We start from the raw sequence: 21327 nt of genomic DNA, 5'->3' as shown, positions 1-21327 counted from the left end.
TCTTCCTACTATTCAAGGCCGGGGTGTGCTTGAAACTAACTGGTCTGTATGAGGTGTCATCAGACATCAGCTTCAATTCACTCATCCATAGAATCGTGGCAATGACCTCCAACCTTGTGTTGAGGCTGAACTGAAGCCCTGATCTAGACTTGGTGAAGAATACAGGCGAGCTGGCTGATTGGCTGTCACAGCGTCATCTTGCCTGCTGACTTCCTGTCCTGCAGACCTCTGGCTGCAGAGGAATGGTGACGAGCTGATGGGCTAGAAGAGCTGCTTTGGTGGCTGGCTCACTGGCACTACTACTCAAAGTGGATGGAATGTCTGGCCTGCTATGGCTGAGTTTCTGCCTGGCTTTATTTTGGCAAGTTCTCCTTCTGACTCACTGGCGGAGTGACCGGTTATACCGTCTAGTTGCCTGGAAATATTGGCTGACTCATTGGCTAAGTTTCAGAGAGTAAACATCACTGATGTGATTTCGCTTTGTTCCCTTCGTTTCAAATTCAGAAAAATCATAAAGGGGCATTCCAACTATTTTCCATATTCTCCGCACAGCTTTTAACTAACTCCAGTGTCCCATCCATGTCATCATTAGATGGTCGGAGCAACTGACAGAGTATTTAGAGCAAGACGTTGACTAATGGTGGAGGGAAGGAGGGGAGGTGGATAGGTCAAACAAACACACGACTGTATTCCAGGGACTGGTGTTTGTGTCCCGTGTGAAACCAAAACGTATGACTGAAGTCACGTGACTTTACGGGACTTCAGTCTGAAGGTAGCAGAACCCATTCACAAACCTGGGGCATGCAGCTAGAAAGACATTAAGACATTGTATTTACCAGAGGGAAATGAAAGTGGGAAGTGTAGCGGGCTTGACAACATTCAAGGTCATTGAAGTGCTCCGTCAATTAGTACCATCTGTCTTTCACAAAACCCCAACTTTACTAAATTAAACTACTAAATTGCTGCAGCATACTATAGTTTTTTAGTAACAGTTCCAGGACCACAAAGCCAGCTCCAATAGAGCCTATCCAACACCTTTCGGATGAGTCAGACCTGATCACCCAACATGAAGACTGAAACCAGAAGAGACTCTCATAGCAGCAGATGTCACAGCTTTTACATGAAATAATATGTGTGTTTCTATACGTTTGACCATGTGCTATATTTGCTTGGATAAAATAGAAAATGTAAATGGCAACATGGAGACTGAAGCATGAAGTGTGTTCTTTGGAGTGATATTCTAGACTGAGATAAATAATTAAATGAAACTGATATTTCAACTCTTTTACTGTCAAGTTATGGGAAACAATAAAAAATGGACATTATTTATTCATGCAGTATGAAAGCAACAAAGCAACACAGGCAGTCCATAGGAAAAACATTTTATTGAAAAACATTTTCAGTTTGTAACAGACTGGTGGAATGTGTGTCATTTATCCTCATGTTGAACTTGTTTTAAATTGTTGAATGTTAAAACCATTTTTTCACAACTTGGCCATCTCCCACAAGGAAAGGGAGAACGGGGCTACAGCCACCCGGTAACCATGACGTGACTAAAGGAAACCAGGGGAGACCAACAAATAATGCAAATATAATACTGTGTTACTAACAAACTGGACTGAAGTTAAATCATAAACGGAACAAAAAAGAAAGAAAAGGAAACTAATTCAATAAATATTTATGGTACACACTTATGGCACAAATATGCAGCAGTCGGTTTGGCAACTTTTCTCTCATTTTTTTAAAAACCAAATTACCATGGAAACAGTGCAAAAGGGGAGGGAGTGGGGAGGACACGGGCTTTCCATCGAGCACTAGCTAAAATACATAGCAAAAAATTCAAATTTTATACAAAACATCTTACTTTAAGAGTTTATAAAAAAATGTTTTTATTGGGTTCTGGTCAATATTTACATAAGCTATTTACCAAAAAAGTAGTATGCTCTGTTTTACTGAAGTGTATTCCATTTTTCTGTACTTTTTTCTCCATTTACTTTCCTAAAAAGGTGAATAAGGCTATTGTAACAACCCAGGATCCATATACAATACAAACATTAATGTATTTACAGTTTCTTACCTACAGAAGTACGGTGCAAAATTACTGAGTCAAGTGACCAAGGGCTGACCATACGAGCAAGGCATTTTACAGTAGCCTGAGGTGCTTCTCCTAGCCTTTGGCTAAGACTCTCACAGCATTGCTACAACATTTCACAATAGGTCGAATCAGACCTGGTCAATGTTGGGAGAGTGTTAGTCGAGTGGCAGCTAAGAAAAGGACGTCAGATTCAAATAAACTAATAAGATTGTCATATTCTGCCGCAGACAGAGCAACTAAACAGCCATTTCTTTGTTGTATGTGTGTGTGTCTTCTTTTAATCTTTTCTTAAATACCTGTTCAGGTGTGATCTATATGCTTTTTAATGGTTTCATTTTTCACAGTTTACCTTTGAACTACGGCACATAGTTAAAACAGAAAAGGTTAAAATAATACAAATAATGCAGGAAAGAAAAACTAACAGCAGGCTTGTGTGACGTACTTTGCTAGTTTTGTGTCATTTGTTTGTTGTTACATCTTTCAGTGGTTAAGAACACTTTCCATAGGTGTTTTTTTTCTCTCAGAATCGATTAAAAAAATAAATAAGAATTGCATATTTGCAGATTTTGTAGCCTCTTAGAGGCACAAACCTCAGATCATACAAGGCTTGGCTTTTCGGTGAAATTTTGATGTTCTTCATGAACAAATTATGATGATGGGCTGATGCATGCTCTAGGAACAGCTTAAGTCATGATTATGATCCTAAGCCAAAGATATTAATGGATTTGAAGTCACTGAAATATGGACTTGCTCAACACGCGCGCACACACACAAACACACACACACACACGTACACACATGCACAAGAAAACATGAAAGGTGTGTATGAGGAGAGTCGGGGGCACTGGGTGTTCATGAGAATTATCCTTTGGGAGATGCTACACTGAGTGAGTGTGGGAGACACAGCTACTCTGCCTTTGTGTACACCAATGTGAGTTATTTTGGGACAGTTAAATCCCCCTCGGGGCCGGGGCCCAGGCTGCCCTCCCCTGGTCTTCTTTCCCAGGCCCTGTGTCTGTGGACGAGAGCTCATGACATATGGGAGATATGAAATAATCAAAAACCTAAATTGCATAATGTGCACTTCTACCATAATATATTAACATTACTTCTTCCTCTCCATACGGCCTGACAACACCTGTGCTCTATGTGTTTATCATAAATAAATTCCACTTTTTATTTCATTTTTCATCTTTGTAATGTCCTTTTTATTTTAATGTACATCTATTATGTAAAAAAAAAAAGAGAGAAGTAAATCAAATACTCATAATATGGAAATGCTAATGGGGATTAAGAAACAGTGACAATGTAAGAAGATGTCCCTGTGCTTTTTTTCAACAAGAATAGGAGAGCACCGGCCACGCTGATTCTGGGCCCAGAGGGCCCCCTTAATCATCATTGGACCCCCGGGGGTAAACATTACAGTACCTAGAGCTGTCTCAGCCAGCTACACTAACCTCAACTAGATCTCGGGCCTCTTCTTCACCTGATGCGAAAAATGGCAGTAAGGCGAATTGGATTTCTTATTGCCCCGAACACCTTCCCGTGTGAAAAGCCCAGGTGTGGAGAAGTTGAGGCGAGCCCTCACTACAAAATCTGAAGGGATGCAGCTGCTCTCCCATCTCTAGCTATCACTGTGTGTCTCTCTGACTGCTGCGGAGAGTGGAGGCACCAATAAGGGGTTAAAAGTGCTGCTCTATGTAAATGAAAGTCCTCCACTCTTCCCAGGAGCCCCTTGGGCAGACCAGACACGCGCCCTATTCGTTGGCCAGAGGGCACAAATCCTTGCTCACGCTCTCGCTACTCCTAGCCACTGTTTGAACGTCACATACAACTTATCATGTCACTGAAGGAAAAGAAAACCTCTATCTGCATCTGAACTACACCAGGATATGAAAACCAGATACGGGCAGAAACAAGGTTGACAGTACAAAAAAAAACTATTCTTCCTCCTTAAGAAGTGATTTGCTGAAAACATATCTGGGAGGAATGGTGCAATCCACACTTAAACCCAAACAGTTCATATTGACTGGTGAGGCAGTGTGTCTGTGCGTGTGGGTGAATGTGTGTCTATGTGTTGGTGAGCATGGGTGGCAGGGTGAATGGTGATCTCCGTGAGTCCGTCAGGAACGTCCCAGAGAGGAGCGGTGTGAGATCTCTCTCCGTCCTCCTCGTCTGACTGGTGAATCCACAGAGTCTCTCTGGCTAGTGAGCATCAAGGGAGGGCAGCCATTTTGTGAGTTCATGGTCAGCCCATATTCTCCGTTACATCTCCTCCTCCCTCGTTTTTTTGTCTCTTTCCCTCTCTTTTTCCAAGCAGTAGTCTCTCTTATGGTGAAGCCACACATTCCTTCCCCTCCTCTCATGCCAGCAAACCTTCACGTTCATACATCCCTCCATCCGTCCCATCCTAGATAAAGAAAAACAAGCACGCTGTGCATCCGTCTAACTCTCTGACCCCCACAACACTCAGTTCCCTCAAAAACAAAACGGGGAGCGGCATCGGGGAAAGAAGAGATGGTCCTGTCTATTTCCAGAGAGCACCAGAGAGCAGCAACGGTAGCCTTCTCTCCGGCCCTCCACCCATCTACTGGGACCAAACCAGAGGGACAAGGTATCAGCAAAGCTTTGATAAAGAAAAAAAAAAGTAGTGACAAAACATCAGGGACGAGGAGGAGGAGTCGACAAAGAGAGAAAGAGCGAGAGTGATTGCGGGCGTGACATTGGCGCCAGCCGAAACTAAAAACCCGCTCTGCCCGGGATTGTTCCAGTTGGCCTCTTGCTTTTAAAAGTTCCCCCTCAGACCTTGTAATAGATGTTGGCCGGGCTCTGAGGTGGCATCTCCTGAACAATGTAGACCGGGTGGCCGTAGTCGCCGCTGACTTTCTCGTAGTGCGGGCAGAAGACGCTGTCAGCAGTCCTGAGCGGGATGATGATGTCGCTGGGCTCGGAGCCATTATTGTTCCCGCCTCCTCCGCCCCGTTTGGGCGTGGCCAGTGTGCTCAGAGACAGCGTGGCTGCGTGCTGCGGCGAGTGCTTGCGGTGCCGCCGCCGGTACTTGAGCAGCAGCAGGACCAGCATGATGATGATGATGATGAAGATGACGCTGCCTGAAGCGATGCCAACGAAGATGGCCACCTCGGAGCCGATGATGCTGGAGGACTTTCCACTGTTGTCGTTGTCGTTGCTTTCTCTGGGTGCTACACCTGAGAGACAAAGGGAGGCAAACGTGAGTAAAATGACTAAATGAGCCGTGTGTTTGTAGTCAAACTATCATCATATTGTTCAAAACATGTCACTTACAGCGTGTGTACCCCGTGTGTACCCCGTGTGTTACCCCGTCTGAAGGCATTACAGGGAGAGGAGCGCTAAGCATCCACATGGGGATAACAACATACACACCAGGGCCAAGGCTGTGCTCACAAAGTAAAAGTGTCAAGAGAGAGAACCTCTGGAGGGCATGATTTGGGGCTTTGGAAAGTCACAAAAATGTGATTCTGGTGCCCAATGCTGTGACCAGTAAGGTGTAGTGAAACAAGTTCTCAGATGCTCTTGGCGGATTCCAAAAACACTTCAGTTCAGAATCTTACTGACACCTTTAAAGGAAAGGAAAGGAAGCAGTGTTTTGGTCTTTTCCTGCCTTTCCTTTTCATTCTTCACAATCTTTTCATCATGTCACAGTGAAGGTGTCTGGAACAGGCCAGCAGCACAGCAGCTGAGAGTGAAGCCGGCCTATAGAGGGCTTTTGAATAAAGGTCACATTCGATTGGTGGCTATTCAAAATCAGCCTTGAATCTTGCACAAGCACAGCCTGATGGGAGATACAATGCCTCGGGTAGATACAGGCAAATGGCACTTAAATTAATTGCATTTTGAAAGCCATAAAAAGTCACTTTGATTTCTAACTAACAGCCCCAGAGGGAAGCAAATATGAGAGAAGGATTTGATGTAATTGTGAGGCATCAATTATGAAACCCAAGCTGGGCTCTGAATGCCTGTATGTGCATTCCGATTAGCATCCAACACCTTAAGGGTGGGTGTGTTCTGTTCTCCCCCAGACAGGAGTGTGTTTCCTGTGTCTCCCTGTCTGCTGCTGTTCTCCTGAGGACCTCAACCTGTCCGTAGGGGGAGTGGATACAGAATGGCAGGCAGCCCCAAGCAAGGAAACGTTGTTTTACATTGTTGTATTATTCTGCTGCCTCAGACCCTCGGCCCATAGCACTCTGACGCCCATGTGCTCCTGATTGATGCCGGGATGGATGGCTGAGGCGTACAAAAAGCAGGAGACGGGAAGATAAAAGGTGCCAGCATGGATTTAACAGCATGGCCAATCTGCATGCTCAACGTTAAGGCACAGTGATTGAAAACACAAAGAGTCAGGTGAGGCCGCGCCCTCAATGAGCCGGGACACGAGAGGGAAGGATAATATAGGTCGGCTTGTTTTTGTTCTTGGGCCCGTCCTGTTTCTTTTTTTCTGAGCACAGCTCACTGCGGAAATTGCCGGCATGATGTTCTTGGCAGATTTTTAACTGCAATATAATAGCAGAGATAAGAGAGGTCTACACGTAGACACCGTTGTGATTCGGTGCAGAAACAAGTGTGCGTCTGTACTAAGAGCAGGTCGTTAAAAAGATGGCAGACAGTGATCAGATCATTTTCCTGAAAATGTCACTTAAGCGGCGGGTTGAGGCTGGAATGTGGCCAGCGTGGAGATATACCTTATAAGTCCTTGAGAGGCCGGAGATGCCTATCAGTTTTATGGGCAACATTCAATTACTGGCTGATGAATAGCTGATGTTTCGTTCCTTCACTTTCACACGCACACCTCAGTGACTCTTGCAAACGCGCACACACACACACACACACACACTCTCTCTCTCTCTCTCTCTCTCTCACACACACACACACACACACATACACACTCTCTCTCTCTCTCTCTCTCTCTCTCTCTCTCTCTCACACACACACACACACATACACACTCTCTCTCTCTCTCTCTCTCACACACACACACACATACACTCTCTCTCTCTCTCTCTCTCTCTCTCTCTCTCTCTCTCTCTCACACACACACACACACATACACACTCTCTCTCTCTCTCGCTCTCTCACACACACACACATACACACACTCTCTCTCTCTCTCTCTCTCTCTCACACACACACATACACACTCTCTATCTCTCTCTCTCTCTCTCACACACACACACACACGCCTTCTTAGCGTTGTCTGCTCTGAGCTGCAGGCTGGGATTGAAGCTGCAAGTAGGTGATCTCACCTGGTTTCTCCAGCACATCGTTGGGGTTGTAGGTCTCCTTGCCATCTGAGTCCTTGTTGGGTACTCTGGTGGGGTTGTCTTTGGGTGAAATAGGGTCAGAGGGATCTGAAAATATGGGGAGAAGATGCATGGAAATTAAAGGGGGAAATATTTTGTGTTGATGCTCATGAAAAGACACTGGTTCAGATTGCTCCTCGTGTCAATCAGGTGGGTGTCTTCCAGGAAAACACAAAGAGGGAATTTGAATAGTTCTTGAACCTCTAAATGTACAACAGTACAACCAGCAGCCAAATTATCTTCACCTCGATTGACATCAGGCAAGGTGTTTTTGTGCAAACGGCTCATCATGACCCAGAAATGACTGTAATCAACCATAAAGAGTAGCTAATAGTTGTTTTCTGGTTCTGCAACGGGTTCATTTGGTTCCAAATGCTGTGAAAATGTCTCTCTGTAATCGCGTTGTGGTTCTAAAGCTGCGCACAGTCACGTTAAATGGAGGCGTAATTCTCTGAGCATCTGCTGTCAGAAGCACTAGTACGAGTGACCGTGCTGCGTCACGCTCGACCGTACCAAACCCACACTAATAAAAGCCACAGATTTGTGAACAACGCTTAACACTGGAGTTTATTTTCACTGCTATTAAGCGTCACCTGTTCTCTCTTCTAACTTCCTCTGAGTGCAGCAGCTTGGATTAATTCCCTGACCTTCAGCGCTTCTCAGCAGCGCTGGAGCCGGTGTTGACGAGAGGGCCGACCCCAGGAAATGGCTTCTCTGGGTTGCAGCCGGGCAACTGATTTATGAATAATTATCGCTGTGATTAAGAATAGTGTCCGGTCTGTCTGGTGTGCCTGCGTGGGGTCTACTGTGCATGTGTGCTTCACATGTAGTGTGTCGAATGCCCTCTCCGGGACTGTGTGTGTGCTTGGGTGTCACACACAGGAGGATGATGTGTTTGTGTGCCTCTAAACTAGATTTGCATGTGTAGAAATCCTTCTTGTTGAAAGGGTGTAAAACAGCAGATGCTTCTAGTGCACATGTGCATGCATGCATGCGCAATAGTGTGTGAGTGTGTTTCCACTAGATTACATCTCCTGCCCCCTCGCAGCCCCAGGTGTCATGGAGACGATGGAGCAGTATGCTGCACCGCCTCCTATGACCTTATTAGGGCATTTTCTGAGTCTTACACAATTTTTCACAATTGTACTAGTGCTGCATTGTGGCTGCCTGCTCACGCCCGCAGGCACTCTCCACCATAATTCAATAATACAATACTCACTTTGTCCCACTTTCATGATTATCTTCATGGACCTGGTCTTGCACACTCCCCCCTCCTGGTTGTCGATGCCCTCCATGGTGCCATTAGATGTAGCTACAGCGGGTAGAAAGAGAGACAAGGTTAGAATTAGCTGTTGCTGCGAGCACCTGCTACAAAAAAAGATCTGTTGGGGAAATTGTGTTGCCATATATGCCTTAAGCCTATCTCAGAAAAACAGCCAGGAAAGCTCTGAGTCATATCCCCTTTAATAAAATCACGATTCACCTGTTCATCACCTCAAACGCTCCGCTCTAGCGGGATATTTCACATCCCCAAAGTCAATTAACTTGAGTAATTGTGACTGTAATACTTCTAACTGTGCTGGTGGGCCTCATGAAGGAGGCAGTTAAGGGAGGTGAGGAGAGAGGAGAGACTGAGAGAGAGACACAACAATGACTGCTACGACAGCGGCCATCTTAGCAAGCCGCGGGAAATTGTGCATTAGCACTAACGACACTCCAGAGAGAGGTACCCAGTTATTAAAGAACACAATTTTTGTATTTAAAAAAAGCTCAAAAGCACAGATCTAAAAAAAACAAACTTGCTGCCAGGCTTAAGAAGAGGGAGAGGCCTGCTGACAACATGAGCACAAATATTCAGGGATGTAAACGGGAGAAACTGTTTTAAAAAGTAGGGCACTTTTACAGAAGAGGCAGTGAAATGAAGAGGAGGGAGGTGATAAATACCTCAATGGCCCTTAGATGAAAAGAGCTTAAAGGATCTGAAAAAAAGCATTTGCACACAGGAGAACACAGAAGTGCAGCGCTAAACACTGTTTTAAGGGACAAGAGCAGATGTTGGGAGAGGAATCTGGAGGGGCGGAGCAAGACGTCCCACATGTGACGGGAGGAACAAAATGGGCCCTGTAAGCAGAAGCTGAAGACGAAAATAGGGAAGTGGAATCTGTGCTTGTGTGAAACGTGTGCAGATGTGGGCCACACGTAGACAACACAAAAAGGCTGCCCATCCAAAGCTCAATCGACTGCATGCTTTCAAGCCCATTAGCTGCTACTCTGCCTCTCTGCTCATGGGCTTTTATCTGCACTGCCCCTTGAGGCGGCTGGACAGTACTGCAGCTGGCGAGGCTCATGAGAGGGACAGGGAACAGGCAAGAAGGGAGAGAGGGAGGGCGGTGAGGGTAGTAGAGCTTGTGGTCTATCAGGTCAGTAACACAGAGGCTAACGAGCTGCCAGGGCTGAGCAGCTTGGCTTCCCGCCAGCATGCAGTGGCCCGCATTCACTCCGACCACCCCCACCACACTGATCCCCATCCCATCCCCTCCCCTCCCCTCTGCTTCCTCTCCTGCCTCTCCTCCTTCTTTCTCCTCCCTTGAACAACACCCCATCATCCCCAGCTTCCTTCTCTCCAGGGCAGCCACCTTGCTGCCGCTACCCTCTTCCCTAAACCCCATTACCCCGGGAACACACTCGGCCACCCCCCCCCCTCAACATGTTCCCATTCCTGCTGCACTCAAAGCCTTTCCATCAACTGCAGGGAAAGAGAAAGGCAGGTGCTGAGGTCTCAATTGAAACATCTTTGAAAAATGAAGCTTTGCATAGTTTGCAGCTTTCTCTTTCTCTGTCTTTTTTCTCTTCCTTTTCCACCCTCCCAAAATCCCCTTGCTTCAATGAAATGGTGATGGGAGCGGACACAAAGAGCATGTTAACAAGAACTCCCTCCCCCCTCACTCCCACCCTCCATCTCGCCTCCTCTCTCCCCCTGTCTCCTTCGCCAGCTGACCGATGGCTTTTCCAGTGGAGACCTAAAAGCACATTACAGACAAAGCTCCTTAAAGGCTTGTGCTCGTGTGTGTGTGTGTGTGTGTGTGTGTGTGTGTGTGTGCGTGTGTGTGCGTGCATGCGTTCATTTCATAAACCTGTTAGCACAACACACATTGATTTAAACAATCCTGCTGGATGTCATTAACCATCTTTACAGTGTTTACTTTGTCGTGATAGTCACGATGGTGGTGCGTTTGAGGCGTGAGCTACGTGGGATGTCGAGGTGGATTTATGGTCAGAAGCACTGGTGCCTGAAAGGTCAGAGTTCACGGGGTCTGAAGGCTGGTGGACTGCACAGAAGGTGCATTTAGATCTGCCACACATGTCGCTGCTTGTATCACTGTCTATTTGTCCTCCCTTCTTCTTTCCCTTTGCCCTATTAACACATCAACATCCATTTAGACTGAAGCTAAACAAAAAAAACTAAACAGAATCTACTTCAAGCCTCCAAAAACAGATTTGTCTCTTTTTTTGTAATCTGTTAACGTTTCCATGACAATAAAAAGTCATTTGAAACTTGTAATTCTTCTTCCCCTTTAAATGCTGAGTAAAACACACACTCACTATGCCAAGGCTGCAGTGCCTGACTTGGATTTAAACAGAAGGTGATTGTTGAATGGGCTGAGGCTGCCTGAACCACTGGGCCCTCCTCAGCCCAGGCAGACGAGGCCAGGCTGGACGGGCTGACAGACTAGCTGGCTAGAGTTAACCAGCTAAGCCGTAAGCCTGAGGCTGAGGGAACACTGGGGTTCATGCAGGACCCTCGCAAATGGATTTAGTCACCAACTAGCTGGCATTACAGCATCCAGACACATGGGAGGGGGAGTAAAAGAAGGAAGAAGGAGAAGAAATAGTGAGAGAGATTAAGCCACTACTTGGGCTTGTGTGTGACCTTCTGCAGGGAGCCCGAGAGAAACAAGGAGAGGACAAAGGAAAGGCTGCATTGGGTTGCCCTTCACTCTTCACTCCATCGTGACTGTGAATTACAGAGTCTATTTCCTCACTCGCGATGTGGTTAAGATGGTGTTCTTGGGCTGAGTCAGACTGGTCCCGCACACGCACACACACACACACACACACACACATTGACAGCAAGATACAGGCTCTGCAACAGGGGGAAAAGGTCATCAGGAAAAATCCCTCACCGGCTGTGGCAAAGTAGGCTACCGCTTGAGACCAAAGGGATAGCTTGAGTGGGTCTGACTCACTCACTCACACACACACACACACACACACACACACACACACGCCTTCAACCACACACGGGTCACATGAAGTCTCAAATCAACGGTAGAACTGTGTGAAAGAAGTGTCCTCCCTCTGAGCGTCTGTGTGTGTGTGTGTGTGTGTGTGTGTGTGTGTTAGAGCATACAATACACTCTCCAGCCCCTGCGTTGTAAACATACCGCAGGTCACCCGCCCCTACACATCCTCACCCTCCTCCTTAACTTAATTTTCCCCTCGTGCTCAACGAGACTGCGATAGAGTCAAAGACTGAAAGAGATTTCATTTATCTAAATGTAACTGTCAAATATCAAGAAATAACTCCAAAAGATAACTGTGCTGGCATTTAGAGCTTGTTTCAGAGTGGCATATGGTGTTTAATCATTTTGATTAGCTGTTATGATATGTTTCAGTTTCATTTGACACATAGCATGCACATATCTGTGTTCAAATGGGGAATGTCTGTAGTCCTTGTAAAGCTTGAAAAACAACACTTTGAAAGCGGCCTCGCGGCGTTGTCAGATTCTGTGGGTATAATTAATACACAATGCCCTGCTGCAAGATAGACAATGCCTGGCCACGTATAATGAAACGGAGCAAGGGCAACAGGAGCCTGAAGAGGCATCTCAGAGAGAGAGAGAGAGAGAGAGAGAGAGAGAGAGAGAGGGAGCATTGCACACAGCAAGAGAATGAGAGGATGGAGGGATGGACACAGTGAGGATGTGTCCCAGAAAGAGAAGAAGAGAGACAAAGGCAGCTATGAACGCAAGGCATAAATTGCTGTGGAGCACGGAGCCCTCATCACAGAGCTGGGGTTACGAGCTGGTTAATACCCGTCATCACCATGTGCCCTAATCACCCGGGACAGGCGGCGCCTCCGTGTTTAGGGACCCTGGTGACCCTCAGAAACAAGGCCAGGGCCGAGCTGGCTCACCCCAAATCTACTCAAAGCTGTGTGATAATCAATACTACCCTCTCTCAAAACACAAGCATTTAAAATCCATTATTCAGATCCACTTAAGTTTAAGTTACCTTTGCAATTACTAAGCAGCGATAAACTGCAATTTGGGGAGAACAAAAAAAGCACAGTTTGAATGAGTGTTGTGGAAAGAAATCCACACAGACACAACGTATCACTGCCTGTTGCTGAATAAACTGTATCTCATCCTAATGTGATAATAATAACGTCACCACCAATCTGATACAAAGAACCTGGATGTAAAGAACCGATAGTTTAAATCAGACAAAGTGCATTTAAATGGAATGAGAAGAATGTTCCTCCTCAGCGCTCACTCAGACCACAACCCGAGGTGACGAGCAGCAACGGCTGATTAAAGTCTTGATGAAATCTCCCTGTGCGTGCCTGCTCTGACTGTAGATGCAGCCTTGTCCTTCTTCTGCCCTCTTTAGCTCATCATCCCTCTTGTTCTACCCCTTTTCCCCCTCTCTCTCTCTCTCTCTCTGCCTCTTTAGCTCATGTAATCATCCAGCTCGCTACGTACCCGGCTGCAGGCCATGCTGCCGAGAACGATCACGTCAAACTCGTCTGCTCTCAGCATTGTATGCTGCACACAGAAGTACACACACACATAGACATGTGCTCGCACAAAATACACAAACGCGCCCACTTTTGACAGACATCTGCGGAAACACAGCGGCCCTTTCTACCAGGCAAGCAGACACACAGCTCGCACACTGACAGTCACACGCAGACCAGCGGACCGTGTGATGCGCGCATCCTTTTTCTCATTGGCCGCCTGTCTCCGCTGCAGGATAGTACCGGATGAGACAGTCAATGCTGAGGCCTGATGTCACAGTCTCTTGAATGGGTGGTTTTCAAGTTTGGGAGGGGGGCTGGGGGGGTCCAGCATACCCATCTAATCTAGGTCTAGCCTTACTCACACAATACGCAAGGCCGCACTAATCCAATCGCTCGAAACTCCGTAGCATTGATGTAGGGGCCTTGGCCATTGTGAGAAGAAATGTAGGATTAAACGTTGGTTAATTAATTACATATCGAGTGCTCACTCCAAAAGACTAATGAAATTCTCGCGGTGAACTTTCTGACTCACTCCGATGGATCTTGGATATGCTGGGGTAGAGGCGGGGGCCAGGCACACACACACACACACACACACACACACACACACACACACACACACACAGGCATAAATAAGATGGAGATGTTTCCATGTAGGTCTAGGCAGGGCAAGTCAAACCATAAGTATATATGTATCAATTCCCAGAGCTCATTCACCCAACACATGGACACAGCAGTTACACCCACAGGCAAAGATACATTGGCTCACTCCAACACTGCAAGGTGAAAACAACCATGAGTCTGATTCCACCTACGTACACCTCTGCACACTCTCATTCTGTCTCTTTTGTGTGCGTGTGTGTGTTTGTTTGTGCTTCACTCCTGGTGTTTACACATGCATCCAAGCGTCCGATTCAACCAAAGAGAAAGAGTACACAACATAGCGCTGCGATGCAACCGCAGTGGGCTGTTGAGGCTGCAGGGGTGGGGTCCGAGCTAGCCAAGAAGAGGCAATTAACAGCAAAGTGTGACACACTCCAATGGAGAAACGGCTCCCTCTCTCCCCTCTTTAGGCTACACATTAGCATTTTGGTTAGCTGTGAAGGGAGGTGGAATGGCGGTGGTCGGGGGAAGGACGGAGGCGTGGGGATGTTGGTGGAAAGGAAATTTGCAAGAACTGCACAATTGGATTTTCCAACTCGTCTTTTTAAAGTTCCGAATTGAACTTTCTTTCTCACTGCTCTTTCTGTTCAATCATGTCGACTCGGCAGGTTGATGAAGAGGAAGGGTTTGATGTGAGGAGCTGAGAAATAACACATATATATATATATATATATATATATATATATATATATATATATATATTCTTGTCTGCTCGGGTTCTGATGGAGAACCACAGAGAGAAATAGGTATTCTAGATGTCTAGATAGAGAGAAGAGGACTGTTGTTGTCACAGGGCGTCTGTGTGTGCACAGAGATGATTCAAGCTGCAGCCCTGTGTGTGTGTGTGTGTGTGTGTGTGTGTGTGTGTGTGTGTGTGCCCTCACACGATGCATCTGGCTGTCTCCAAACCACATGCACCCCATGTGCCTGTGATGGTCTATGCTTTCTTATCCATGTTCTGCATCCACCTGTCCTCATCCCCGTCTCCTGAGGCTGACCCACCAGTGTAATCACATTCAGCTGCAGGGGTGCAGGCAGAGAGCGCCAGGAGAACCAAGGTGAATAAACACCAGCATCAGCTCGTCAATAATTAACTGCACCGTTTGGGTGGAGGGAGACGAAGGGAGGGCGGTCGCGTCTGCGCCTCTTCAGTCAGAAGCCTTTGTAGTCTTTGAGCACACACACACACACACACACACACACACACACACACACATCTGATGGTTTGATCGGCTCCTGTGGGTTTTGGATGCTCATGCTCATGCAGGTGTATTTATGTGTGGAGCCGCCCACCAGTCAGGTATTCCAGATACATTATTTTGTCATTTTTCCTATGACCCGGTGTTAACCTGTGATATTTGCTCCAACAACTCACCTGCAAGACCACACAGGCAGCTGTTAGACTCTAACACAGCAGGACCTGCCCCGACATGTAAATATCCTGCAGCTATGACACATTAGTGACAGAGCAGCCACTGGTGCCTGTTTGCCTTTAAACTAACTTAGGTAGAGCTGATTGAGCATAATGTCTGGGCCAACCAGTTTTTCTCAAACAGTTGACAGATCTCTCTGCGGGACTTCTGGGTACTTTGGAGCTCAGAAGAATTCACAGGAGGCGGCTGCAGGCAGTTTAACGTGTGATTTATAGCGTTCATTACTATTAGTTGTTACCTTGCACAGATTAGTTGTTACCTTGCACAGATTAGGTAGATTAGTTGTTACCTTGCACATTTGCTTTTCTAAAATTCAACTTCCTCTCCCACAATAGATCTGGATAAGATGCGATGTGACTCGCTCATCTTTCCTTCTCTCTCTAATCTCCTTTCTTCCCCTTCCTTCTACTCAGTCAGAAATATGGCCTTCCCCTACTGTGACAGCTCACAGATGGCTGTGGCAGAGCCTCACAGATGGTCCTATCTGCGGCACGCCCCCCATCAGCGCCACACAGATGGTTCAGTCCACCTCCCATGTTTCAAACCAGGGGTCCGTCGCTAAACCCCATCAGCACTTCCTCCCAGGACGGCGTTAGTGCATCACAGGCAATCAGAGTTGCCACGAGACTGAAGGGTGACTGTGGAGAGTCCAAGTTTAAGGGGCGTCAAAGGTCTCACAGCTAGGTTCCTTCAAGGGTTCAATGTTGGTCCATACGCGGGCGGATAAAGGCATCTCATAAAGGCATATGGATTGGAGTTCCATTCATACATTGTCATATTCATGTAATGTGTTTATGTAACTTTGTAAATGCTGTTCATTCTGTACACATGACATCTATTGCTTCTGTCCATCCGGGGAGAGGGATCCTCCTCTGTTGCTCTCCTGAAGGTTTCTTCCCTTTTTTCCCTGTCAAAGGTTATTTTTGGGGAGTTTTTCCTGATCCGATGTGAGGTCAAAGGTCAGGGATGTCGTATGTGTACAGATTGTAAAGCCCTCTGAGGAAAATTTGTAATTTGTGATATTGGGCTATACAAAATAAACTGAATTGAAATTGAAATTGAAATTGAATTGAATCCACTTCAACCACCACTTCAGTTGATTTCCTATACAGTATATCTCAACATGTCCATCAACAACATTTAAGGAAGGTGTATTCACTTGCATTCAGGTGGAATGAGCAAGAAATAATCGTAATTGACTGATGGTACAAAATTGTGAGCCTTGTAAGGACATTACCCCACACTGAACAAATAAAAGGTGTGACCAGTGATTGACTAGAATGAGAAAATACAACCACACAACAATTCACGGCATGCCACCAACAGCTGGATCCTAAACCGTGCTGAACTGAGACTGTGTTCCCCTTAAACAATGCATGGCCTACTGTATGACCCCTGGAGGTAGGGACGTGTACTTACAGATGATGTAGTAGTCTGTCCCCCTGAAGAACTCCAGGCCCCATAGATTGGGGCTGAACTCCTGAAACTTGAGGGTGAACTTGACGTCCTGGTCGGGCTTGACGCAGTTGAGGAGCGGCGTGTCGGCCTTGGTGATGGTGCAGCTCTCCAGCTGCTCCCTAGGCACCATGTATACCTTGTAATACTCCACGGCATCGCCCATCCCGCTGTCCACGCGGGGGCACACAATGTCCAGTTTATCTCCGATCTGGGGGTACAGTACCACGCCTTGGCCTGGCACAAATCTAGAAGGAGATGCAGGGAGGAACAAGAGAAGGAGGACATTAGTTAGCTGCAGAATAAACGAATGATAAGTCATTCATTATGCATCGCAGATTGGAGTGTTTGCCATTGAGCCTCTCCAAATCTTTCAAAAAGCGACATGTCGGCTTAATTATTGATGTGGTAATTACTGATTGATCATTAATTTTCGATGATGAAGGATAATCGAATGCGCGATGTGTGTACACGTGTGTGCGTGTGGTGCAAAGTGACCTCATATCTGAAGACAAAAACGCAGCTTTTCTTCAGCATTGTGTCAGTGAGAGAAGAATAATGAACCGGATCAATGAGGAGAAGACGACGTGCTTCCCCGGTGCCGGGGAAATGGCAGAACAGCGTTGGCATACAAAACAGAAAATTACAAAACAATAAAAGACCAGTTTGTTGAGGCAATATCACAACGGAGCTGCAGCAGAAACGTGCCGCAGACAGACAGAGAGCCTGGAGGGCTTCGTCTGGCAGTGCAGTTGAATTTCCCTAAGTTCTTCCCAAAAGTAAAATAATGTTACCATTTAGTCTCTGAGTACTGAGAGCCCCTGCAGCATTGCTGGGACTGCACACACACACACACACACACACACACACACACCATTCACAGCTTGAGTTGGAGGTGAAACCTTGTATTTATCTCTTAAACCAATTTGCCCCACGCCTGGATACAATTTGAAATGTTAACCGTGGAGGCATTCAATGGCATACTGTGAATACTGGCGCTAGTAAATAGACAGGAATGTGACGCAAATACTGACTACTGGAAATGATGTGAATATCCAGTGGGGGCATTCAGGTGTCACGTGTCCATCATGATGTACGTGTTGTTCTGAGCAGGTTTCTTTCTTTCTTTGTGATCTAGCGCTGGAATTCTGGATTCATTTTTCAAGCCTTGTCTCCCTCCTTTTGTTTCATGTGATAGTGAACTGAATATCTTTGGGTTTCAGAAAGTTGGTCAGTTAGAACAAAACATGTGACGACATTACCTTGGACTTATTAGGATTTGTGACATTTTAAAAAGCAAACAATGTATTGATTATTTAATGTATCTGTAGATTAATTGACAATGAAAGTAATCAATAGCTGCAGCCATATTGTGAATGCACATTATATTAATTATTTAGGAATTTGGTCAGTTGGAAGAGCAGTTCATGTTAGATTTATTATTATAATCCTATAATTTACAGAAAAGCAGCATTTAAGAAGCCTGAACCAGGAAATGTTTGACACTTCTGCTTGATACTGTAACCAAATGATTAATCAGTTATCAAAATGGACTTCTAATAATCGCCTAATCAGCACTAGTTGGTTCCTTTCCTGTTCTTTTGTCTTTCCCTCACAAACCTTCATCTGCAAGTCAAACGTATATATACTGTAAATACATCATGTATATGCAGGCCGCCGTCTGCACGTGAACTTTGACTTCTTTTCCTGGAAGAAAGCAGCGGAGAGCCTGAGATCGACCCATTCCAACAGCACTGAGCACCAGACTGTACGGCTTACTCGCTTCCCCCGACTACAAAGACAGCCACCGCAGGGCGGCAGGGGAGGCAACACACAGGGGACGGGTGGCAAGGCACAGTCCATTCATAATTAACAAAGAGCACTAAATGAAATAAGGCATAGCAGTTTCATATGCATATATAGATGCTGCTCGCTCTCCCTCTATCGCTGTCACACACTGGCTCTCGCTCTCTCAAACGTACGGACACAAACACATGCATTATTTCTCCTTCCTCCTCCGACAGCATGCATCATCTTCTTCGCTTCCGGCATGTGCTTGGGCACACGGGTACACACATGCACACGCTTACGTGCACATGCTCACACATACTCACGCAGCGGCTAACTAGGCCGAGCGAATATTTTGTTATGGCCCCTGGGGACACACTCATCAGTGGTACAGTGTGCCCAGTGATGGACACAGGGAGAGGGGGAGGGGGAGATGTGGGGGGGAGTGGGGGATGTGGGGGGGGGGGGGGTTCTCTTCTGCACAAACACTGTGGAGCTGTAGGTGTATGCATTAACCGTGTGTGCATGGTTGCAAGCAGGCATGTGTGTTTATACAGGGGTGAAAGCATGCATGCACGTGCTTATGTTATCTTTCTGTGTGTGTGTGTGTGTGTGTGTGTGTGTGTGTGTGTGCGTAGTGTAGCTTGCGGTGGCCTTTATTTAATTTAAGGGATTAATCTAGATGTGCTTCAGTCAGCGGTGTAAAGATAGACCGACCTGGGGCCCATGAGGTGGGGCGGGGGGGCATTGAGAGAGTGGGCCCTCTAACACTCTCTGTATTCCAATAACCATACTACTATGCTATCAGTATGCCCAGAAAATATTTAGTATGTCCCAATACATCATATGTCAAATGCCAAAAACGAGTATGATGTCCGACTGTATCGGGTCACATTTCAGCAGGCTGGTCGCTCTTGTGACCTACAGCCTCCACACAGCATGTGAACAAGAGTGAGGCTGTATTTGAAAACTGTCTACTACATATAACTGATGAACTCAGTATGCAGTATGTAACCTCTGAATCGGTTTATTTGACTGGATGCTTGGCCAGGCATTAAGCTTAAAACAAGCTCTTAAAGCACTGGACACCAAAAACAACTTGTTGAGCTTTGAATCTTTTTTTATGTATGCCTAATACCTATTAATATACTGCATGGTTTAGCTCCCCACGGTGAAATGAAGGGAGACAACACATATATAAGTCAAAACATTCAGCTTTGACCAGGATGACAAACACACATCGTTGTTTTAGTCGGTTTAAAGGAATGTCTCTGTGAGCATAGCTGACCACATGGATGACCACAGGTTACCGTTCATTTGATTATGGACATCTGGGTTGTGATATTCAAACAAACCTGATACATCATCAGTGTTTACTTGGTATCATTTGCTTGATCTGCTCTCAAAAAGACAAACAGATATCTGTCGTGGTTTTCATTTTTGGGGGTCTTCAAATGTAACTCAGAAAGTCAAACTGTGATAACACACACACTCAGACACACACACACACTCAGACACACACACAGGCAGGCCCGCACCCACTGTACGCGTCCTGGTGAACAGGTGAGTCATGTCACCAACACCCTGGTGACAAAACTATCAACCAGGGTGTCGGAAACCCCTGCGCTGCTAGCATGAATGCTATCTCCACGGGAATGGCAGGAGATCAAACAACTAAACCTACACGAAGCTAACCAGCCATGACACACACACACACACACACACACACCTTTCTGCCCTGTTCCTCTCACATACAAACACACTGTGTGTTTTTACAGCCTGAATATGAGATATGCTGTCACAATGACGGTATCCGGTTCTTTCACTGCCTTTTCATTTAAACATGTAGATCTGCCTTGGCCAGGGGCAGAAGAGAAACTAAACTAACACACACATCCTCTCTATTACACTCTCGTGTTTTTAGCCAACTGATTTACAGTGTAATGAAAGAAGAGTAAAACAGTTTGGATGTGGGTTTAAAGATAAGCTGCCAAGAGGCTGATTGAGGGCCAACATGAGCCGGTCTGGATCGGCCCTTCAGAGCTAACACAAAGGGAGGAGATGAAGACGGGGACAGCGTCATGTTGGACACTCATTCAGCTCTCCGCCTCCCTCCTGTGCTCCGTAGCCCCCTCGCATGCATTTTGCGATGTGTGGGGTGTGTGTGTGTGTGTGTGTGTGTGTGTGTGTGTGTGTGTGTGTGTGTGTGTGGCAGCCGTTAGAACCAAACACCAGGTACACAAGGTCACACAAACAGGCTGAGGAGCCTGATGCAGCTACTGAATAGATAGCGAGGATGAATACAGGGGGGGGGGGGGGGCTATCATCATCTCATGATTGTAAATGCCTTTGGCCCCCACCTTGCTTTCAGGCACACTTCCCCCCCTCCTAAGAACCCCTTCTTTAGTGAGACTTTCCCCACCATAAATATTCCTGCCAGCCCTTTATCACAGAGATTAGACATGAGCCGCTTTGAAGGCTGTTAAATCACAACAACAACAACAACGGTGACGTAATGTTAAGACATGATGTTGACGGTGGCAAATACAGTTAACCTTTTAATGGCCGCTGTTCATTCGGAGGGACACTAGCAGGAAAAAGTAACATGAATATGAAAATGTAACACACATATTCTGTGTCCAAATTCATCAGAATCAAAAAGTAATTTTGCTCGAGAGATCACTAAAAGAGAAATATGTGCTTTGTTTTCTTGACGTGTTTATTGTTGCTGACTGAAGCTCCTCTACATAATGA

General features: G+C 46.1%; 1 protein-coding gene across 1 annotated transcript in view; it reads right to left on the bottom strand.

Moving 5' to 3' along the window:
- Positions 1 to 1365: 1365 nt before the first annotated feature.
- The window catches only part of efnb2a (ephrin-B2a), a 25997-nt gene continuing 6035 nt past the window's right edge, over positions 1366 to 21327 (bottom strand). Inside the window, exons 3-6 of the mRNA XM_034562386.1 lie at positions 16750 to 17033; positions 8651 to 8743; positions 7375 to 7479; positions 1366 to 5301 (exon numbers count right to left, since the gene is read on the bottom strand). Coding sequence (XP_034418277.1) covers positions 4895 to 5301; positions 7375 to 7479; positions 8651 to 8743; positions 16750 to 17033 — 889 coding nt within the window. The 3' untranslated portion in view covers positions 1366 to 4894. The remainder of the gene's footprint in view (positions 5302 to 7374; positions 7480 to 8650; positions 8744 to 16749; positions 17034 to 21327) is intronic.

The sequence above is a fragment of the Cyclopterus lumpus genome, chromosome 21 (assembly GCF_009769545.1).
Source record: "Cyclopterus lumpus isolate fCycLum1 chromosome 21, fCycLum1.pri, whole genome shotgun sequence".
NCBI lineage: Eukaryota > Metazoa > Chordata > Actinopteri > Perciformes > Cyclopteridae > Cyclopterus > Cyclopterus lumpus.
Note: the sequence above shows the minus strand (reverse complement) of the source record. Positions and strands in the feature narration are given on the sequence as shown.